Raw genomic sequence first — 8,102 nt, forward strand, 5'->3', positions numbered from 1 at the left:
CATCTTATCATATTGGGATACAGAGATATGTATCAACAAGTCACAGAAATTCTAGTATCACAATATAAAATGACAAAATACACAACAGTATGTTGGCTTAGATCGTGGCTAATTCTTGGTAGGCACCAGGTACAACATATGCTTATAAAAAAGACCATGGAAGGAACTAGCTCAAGTAGTTTCAGCTCTTCAACTTATCATCGGGGTGTGGAGTAGACCTCTGGACTCAAGCAATTATATTTTCTATTTACTTTGTCAACTTGCTTTGTGCTGTTTAAGGTGAAGTGATAAGTGGCCAAGCTGGTTTATGTTAAGTTTCCCTTGCATCTTGGTTGACCTTGAAAAGGCGTATCTAAGTTAAGTGTATGTAGATTTGTTGCGAGAGGGTAAACATTTTAATGTTACAGGGACAAGTGCTACATTTTTCTTCTTTGTCAAAGTATTTTATTTTTCATACTCACTCCAATTTATTGTGACACCTTTTATAGTGAGAACTGTAACAATTTGACATCTAATGGCAGTCAGGGGAATATGCATGTTCTCTCTAGTGCACTTTTTCTATTCGCTTCGTTAAAGGCAAATCCAGCAGGAAAGTCTATGTGCTGGGATGCCTGCAGTTACCCATGCGCTCTATAAATCCCTAAACCTAAACCTATGTGCTGCGTGCTGAGACAACATTTAATGCATCACAAAAGATACAGGGAATTCTGAGGTGTATTTTGGAGACTTGTTTTAGTTCCTGTCGAAATAACAACAAATATTTGCTTACAGAATAGAAACGGGTAATGGACAGGGCACAAGTCATAAAAAAAGAAGTGGGGGGACGCTGTCACCGGAAGTGACGTCACGACAGGAAGTGAAGTCACGAAAGGTGCCGAGTTCCTCGTCCCAGAGAGGCCAAAGAGTGAAGTCCAGCTGTTTGGCAGGGGGGACGGCTTCCCCCCGGTAAAATAAATGGGGGGACTCCGTCCATCCGGGTGGTACCCCGACTCAAGCCCTGGTAATGGAACATCGTACAGGCCGCTGCTGTATAAAGCCAGCGTACCTTATTCTGTTTTTATAGCCTTTTACATGTCCAAGACTGTAATTTCTATAATATGGGTATCGAAAGCCACCTCAACAAGGACATATAAATATGCAGAGTTTTCTGTAACAGTAAATCCTAGTATGTAACCACTAAACGAACAGAATTCTTAATGATTCAGTTTATGGGAGCAATGTTTACATGTCAAGGGTTATGAAAATCATTTTAATTAGCTTCTGTTTTTGTAATGTTTGTGTCGACTAACAGTAAAACACTTTGAGGTAAGGGTGTCTAAATTGTTGGCTATGGAGTGAAGGCCAAGGTTGAGTAGATGCTGTCAAAGAACTAATGTCAGGGATTGCAGTGACTGACACTGTGGCATGATTTGTGTGAAGCAAGCTTTCCCGCTCGTTCCTGCTGTCTGTCCCCCAAAGCATTGCGATTGAAGTTGAGTTATTGGGCACACCAGCTCGGTTATTTGGCACAAGGCTCCATGTGCTGACTCTCTCTTCTGTTCTGCTTTTCAGGCAACAATGTAGGAAACCTGTTCCACATGGCAGACGATTTGGGGCGAGCGATGGAAACCTTAGTTACGGTGATGACGGACGACGAGACGTTAGAATGAAGAGATCTGTTTTACAACTTCAAAATGGCCCGCATGTTATTTTATATAATATTCATACATCAGAGAAGATTAGACTGTAAGAGTTTACAAGAAAAAAAAATCTATATTTTTGTGAAGGGTAGTGGTACTATACTGTAGATTTCAGTAGTTTCCTAAGTCTGTTATTGTTTTGGTAACAATGGCAGGTTTTACACGTCTATGCAATTGTACAAAAATGAAGAGAAAACTACATGTAAAATCTCGATAGCTAATTACCTTGCCATTTCTTTATATGGAACGCTTTGGGGTTGTTTAAAAAATTTATAACAAATATGAAGAAAGATTGTAAACTAAAGTGTGCTTTATATAAAAAAAATAATTGTTTATAAAAATGGTACAAAATACAAAAAAAATCGAAACTTTGAGGCAGTACATCCATTAAGCATCATTTCAGCTGCAATATCGAAGAACACCCTATCCATGTTCTGTGTTATTTTTCCTTGTTTAATCGAAAAACATTGTTACCTGGAATGGCTCTGACATGGGAGATAGACTTTACGCTCACCAGTTGGAAGAAACAGCAGCTTGAGGAAGCCCAGCATGTCCTTTTACTGACATCTTCTCAAAGAACCTTGTAAACACCTGGATTCTAACTGTCAGGAAACCTGGTAGTGTGCCATGTTTGAGATCTTAAAATATTCTTTTTATACTTAAGTCCAAAGAAAATCTTTTGCTTGCACGGTATTTCCATAAGGGCTTTTATCCAGCATATGATTTAAACTTGGAGGTTCAATTATGAAATTTAGAAATAATAATTGGAACTCTTCAGTGAAATGCCAAAGATGATATTTTAACACTTTGCTGACTCAGCCCCATGATGTCCATTTTAGAATATATTAAAATTTTCACTAGAACTGTTGCACAAGCGACGAGCCTGCTGCTGCTATAGAGACGCCGTACTGGTTACTCTTTGCTTGTTGTAACCTGCTTCCGTTCCTAATTTGATACACTATGTTTCTAAACATGAGTACGCTAATGAGGACCAATTGGAGCACAATATTTCTCAATAAGGGTACTCTGGTATTTGAAGAGTCAGAAAGAAATGACACCAGAAGACCTTGAGCAAGTTAGAACTTGCCTAAAACACATTTTAGAACTATTTTTAGATGAACCATTACTATATGCTGTTGCGACCTAACTATAGAGTTCTCCACAACTGATGAGGTTGCAAGTTAGAGCTGCACATCTGAATGCATTAAGTTGAACAAGCATCAGTTAGTAACTAACATACTTGTGAAATCGTGTGCAGCGAAATGCTTATTTCCTCGTACCAGGTACTGAATAAACCTGCTTTGGGGTCCACCGTAGTTACCGATCTTATGCTGCAGTATTTCTGGACAAAGTGAGAAAGCCTCAACCTTGTGCCTGGTGTCATCTGTCCCACATCTTGACAATAGTGCAGTGCCTGTAATCTGTGCTGCTCTTAAAGACACTCTTTTACCCATCACAATCCTTGGATTGTGTTTCTTATTGATAGTCCCGGTAGGTTTGCTTAAGGCAACACGTATTAATATGACTACATTTTCTCAGCTTTTCACTCTTTAATCCAGTCCAAAATGTCTTACAGAACCAACATTTGCGTTTACCTCCCATGTGTCATGAAGTTAAACATTAAGAGAATGCAAGAAGAGACCCACGCCCTGTTAAATGAAGAGTGCTGGAATAAGTTGTAGTGTTTTTTTCAAGTGATCTTGAAGAAAGAAGAACTCTTTGCTGGGCAGCAACAGTGGAATATTTTAACATTGGTCCCAATGGTTATCAGAGGTCTAATTAATAAAATTGATGCCAGGTTTTGATGTAGTTGAAAAGAAGCATAAGGCACACAACTTGCTCCCACTTCTCCATCATGGCTATTGTCTATGAATTAATAATCTGAGCCTTTGCAGGAGATTCCAGAACACTTTTACATAAAAGATATATATGAGCTAAATGCAAAACTTCTGACCTCGCACATGAAGTCTTCTTTTTACAGTAAAAAAATCACATACATTAGAATTGTTTTAATTTCTTGAAAAGGAAAAAAATCGAAAAGAAACTTGGCAAAAAGGCTACATGGTCTGACCAAGGGGAAAACTGCGCTGCCTCTTTAAGCAAAGATCTATTGCAACTTATTGGTAACAAAGGTGCTTTCTGAAGATGTCAGAGAAAGGGCAAGCACAGGTCAGACACTGGAGCGGTGCTGGGGCTGTTTCCAAAATGTGACTGGCTGAAGGAAGAGTCCCAGCCCATCAAACCTGGCTTTGCTGATGGACAACACTTTTAGTTGGATTCTTGGTCAAATGTTGTATTTTGTGAAACTAAAATTTAGCCTTGAATCAAGCTGTAGGCTTTACTGTTGGCAGCAATAATCGAGTACTGCCCTCCACAGCAAATTCACAACTGCAGTGAAAAGAAAGCAATCTTTTCATGACATGGTTAGTGAGGTACTGACTGATACCCGTGCCATTGTGGACATGGTGTTTTGTCTTTCATTGCAAGAATCCCAAAAGCAGAGTGCTGTTTTAAGCATGTTCAGGGAAAGCCTGCATCTGTCCTCTAAACGTGCTAGTCGCTGCCACGTACAATTGTAGCACACGCTTGTTTGAAGAAACTACCCGGTGAGTGTCCGACTTCCTCGAAGGGAAATCTCCTGCCATGTCTAGGGGGAAGGCGCCTTGAATAAAATCGAGGGAATGAAGGCACCCATCCTAATTGTGCCATTAATGGTTAATTGATGTTGTATCCATATATGATTATTGCTACTATGTACCAAATATTCTATGATGGGCGAGGAGATGCAGTTTACACAAATGAAGAAAAAGGGTCTATTGGTTTTTCTCTTGCGCCAGACTTTGCTCCCGATTCTGTGGGAGCAAGAAACTAAACGTGAGTTAACACAGCAGGCGTTTCCTGTGGATTAATGCCTTCTACAACAACTCATTGTGGGCGCTCTTCATGCCAGTCATTATATTTAAATAATATTGTTGGTTAAACCAACAAAGAAAAGCTGTGGCTCATAGCTCTGAAACAGGGTATAAAACCATCCGCAGCTTTTTTAATAAGCCACCTATCAACACTTCTTAATGCGTTTAAAAGAATAAATCGTGTTTTTCCTTTTCGCCACACTTGTACTCCCCCACTGCCCACCTCTTGGAATGCATCTAGTTGGGCAGGTTGGGGGGAGAGTATGGGAATGTACCAAGCTCTCAAGTGAAAAGGTGTTAGCAGCTGCCCATCATACACTGGAAGGGAGAAGCTCAGATAAAAGTGTTATATGCCTGTACTAGCCACGTGTTCCATCATTCAACCATTCTTAGACTTTCATCTTAGTCTTGTTTTTCAGCAAGAGGAAACGGAGTGTTTACCCTTTTCATTTTTTCTTTCTCTGCATGTGTTTTAGGTTTCATTTTACGCTTTTTCAGAGTTGGTAACTGTGCTAATTGTGCTTCTCCAACTTTAACTCTTTATATCTTTAAATGAAGTGGCTTTTTGCGGGAACTGTTCTGAGTTGAAACACCTGACCAGTGGTGCCCGGTAGTGGAAAAGAGAGCACCTACACATAATCATAATAAATCCAATATTGTTGACATCCACAAGAGAGTAGGCAATTGTTTTGGAACAAAGCATTGGTAACGGTAGTTATTTGAAAAAGGGTACTTCCGAGGTGATGGAGAACGATAATTTTTTTTCTCTAGCTAAGTCCAGTCGACACCTTCTTTTGTCTTTGCAAAACTGTGTTCACTTTAAAATAAATATATATATACCATTTTGGTGCACCTGGATTTGCCAAAAACAAAACGAGAAACACCTGAAGGTATTATTGCTTTGCTTCCGCCGACACATAAAGCCATGGTACATACCACGACCTACCAGCTATGCAGTTACATATTTAGCCGCAGCGTAATGCAACTTTAGTAACATTTAAAAAGGAAAAAAGGTTGTTTGAAGATCTGCAAGTTAGCTTCTATAAAATTCTTTATATTGGATGGGAAGCGTGGCCTCGTTTGTGAAAATTCTCAAAATGTGCATATCTTTTTATAATACAGTAGAAACATATTGTCAGAAGAATTTAATGGCCAACAAATTGTGCATTTTGCATATTTCTTTTTGAGCAAAATAAATAAAGTTGTTTCACGTATTTGGTGGAAACAAAATTCCCAGATCCAATTTCTGTCGGAAAACATTCAAGGAAAGAGACTTAGCATGAGAAATGTCACCAAAGGTGGTGGTTGACGAAAAAATCAATTCTTCCCAAAGTAAAACATTTTAGCTTTAATTAATTCCACCAGAGGAATGAAAATGTTCCCCGACATTTCATTAACTATTTACTCTACCGTAAATGAGAAAGGTGTGGAGTAGGATGTACAAATGGGCAAAAGCAACAGAGTTCAGCCTTTGACATGAAATATAGATAGACGTAAAGAGTAGCAGTGCTATATCACATCGAAGTCTGACGTTTCCTAGAAATGATGTGGTAAAGATTATTTTATAATGGGTAGCTTGGATTAGATTTGTAAAACAATATAAACAGATATACTGTCTTCAGGCGTGTTTCGGGCTATTTGATAGGAAGTATTTGTAATGATGCATTACTAATGTAGGATGTCAAAGCAAAACCTTGTTTAAGAGCAATAGTTATTTCAAAGTACTCTCATGTAGTCCTAGGATTGATGTCACCTATATGAGCCCTCTGAGAATTTTAATAGTCTAACACTGGAAACCTTTTTCTAGATAGATCTCCTGAACGCTCCCAAAAGCTAGGCAAACTAAAGGTCGAAAGCACAAATCTTTTAGCATTTCTTCATTCATCATGTGCAGTAATTGTGGCAGGATAATTCAGATGTGTCTAGTTCTGAGCGTTGCAGGATATAGTAGACTAATGGTTGTAGTCCCCATAAACCAAAACGTTCAACCTCCACATTTATGGGAAGTTACACTATTAGCACAGGAGGCGTAAAGTAATGTAAGCTACGTCAAAATGAGTATACACCTTGGTGGTGGCTGATAATGCGCCCCAGTGTGTGTGGCGTTTCATGGATGAACAGTTTCCTCAAGGCTTTTCATGCTAACACATCCAGAGGCATTCTTTAAAACAGTTGGAAGCACTTTAATTTGCAGAAGGTTGTGGTCTTTTTTTTCTGTTGGCCTTTCTTCAGTGAATGTCCATGCTGACCCTACATCAGTTCTAACCTTCACTCTGCTGCGAAGGGAGCATAGAAGTGAGTTATAGGCGGGTTTTCTCATTGGCCAGGGAATGTCATTGTTCCATGTCTGTTCCATGTACGGTGCATCTGCATTACATTTAAATTCGGTATGGTGCCCTCACACTGAATTTTGTGAGTTGAAGGTTGGGGTGGGTGCAGCCTCCCTTGATGTGCTCCCTCATAGGGACCAGAGTGTGTGATCGCCTTGTTGTTCCTCTCCTGATACTCACTCACCTGCTAACAACCGTGTCAGCCAAAGCACAAGCAAGCAATAAATCAGGTGACTTGTAAATACCCTGGCCAATGGGAAGCCTTGACCGTACTCCATTCTTTCCCTTTTTGTCACATGCAGCAGGCCATTCGTTGATGAAATGTTACCATTCTTTATCTATGCCCTAAACGTGTTGTTGAACATTGAGTTGAATGCATCTGTATGGTTTTATTTTTTTCTTATGTGTCCCTTTATTTTCAAGACATTTGCTTTGCAGTGAGTATTTTAAGGGCCTATTTAACAAAAAGAGATGGAGAGCTTTAGTGCTGCTTGAAGAATAATTTGGATCTTGTTTCATTTTCTTTCAATAACCACAGAGTATTAAATTAAATCATGAAAGATAATCCGTGTATCTGAAGAACCATAAACTTCATATGGCATGATATGTCATTTTTATCAAGTGCTGGTTCATAACCTTCCGTTTAATATATTGTGTTTTAACATCGACACTATAACATTTACTAATTATTTTTTATGAACTTCAGTTTATTTCAGCATTTTCACAACATATCAAATTTCACCAAATATATGCCTTACTATTGTATTATATAATGCTTTACTGTGTACATCAATAAAGCACGCAAATATGTTACCTATGAAATATTTGTTTTTATTTGTAGTTAAAGTATGATGTTGCTTTATATTACTCATTCGTTTTTAAATGGAGTGGAATGCTTTGCCAGATTTATTTATTTCAAATTTAGTGCCGAAAAGCCCATTTTGTTAAAATCTGTTCAGTAATTTGTGAAAAGTAAAGCTACAGTCTGCTGCCTCCTGTTCTATCTTTCATTGCTTGATTGAAGAGGACAGGCAGGGCCACAGCTAAATCTTGAGAGGGTGAAATTAACGCAAGTTGAAATTCTCCGGTGTAAATCTTGGGTCGATCCATGGTTTGAGTGGGACTGATGGCTCAAGGTGCAGTTTGAACTGAGAAAGTAAAATCACACCACACCCCTCGGA

General features: G+C 38.9%; 1 protein-coding gene across 9 annotated transcripts in view; it reads left to right on the forward strand.

Annotated features, from left to right (window-relative positions):
- The window catches only part of DMD (dystrophin), a 6,826,337-nt gene extending 6,818,603 nt beyond the window's left edge, over nucleotides 1–7,734 (forward strand). For 5 of the 9 annotated variants that reach the window (XM_078657819.1, XM_078657824.1, XM_078657821.1 and 2 more), the window contains one exon: nucleotides 1,552–7,734. In XM_078657819.1, the coding sequence (XP_078513945.1) occupies nucleotides 1,552–1,649 (98 nt within the window). In that variant the 3' untranslated portion in view covers nucleotides 1,650–7,734. The remainder of the gene's footprint in view (nucleotides 1–1,551) is intronic. The other 4 variants (XM_078657822.1, XM_078657823.1, XM_078657827.1 and 1 more) reach the window with 3 other exon arrangements.
- The last annotated feature ends 368 nt before the right edge of the window (nucleotides 7,735–8,102 follow it).

The sequence above is a fragment of the Lissotriton helveticus genome, chromosome 8, assembly GCF_964261635.1.
Source record: "Lissotriton helveticus chromosome 8, aLisHel1.1, whole genome shotgun sequence".
Lineage (NCBI taxonomy): Eukaryota > Metazoa > Chordata > Amphibia > Caudata > Salamandridae > Lissotriton > Lissotriton helveticus.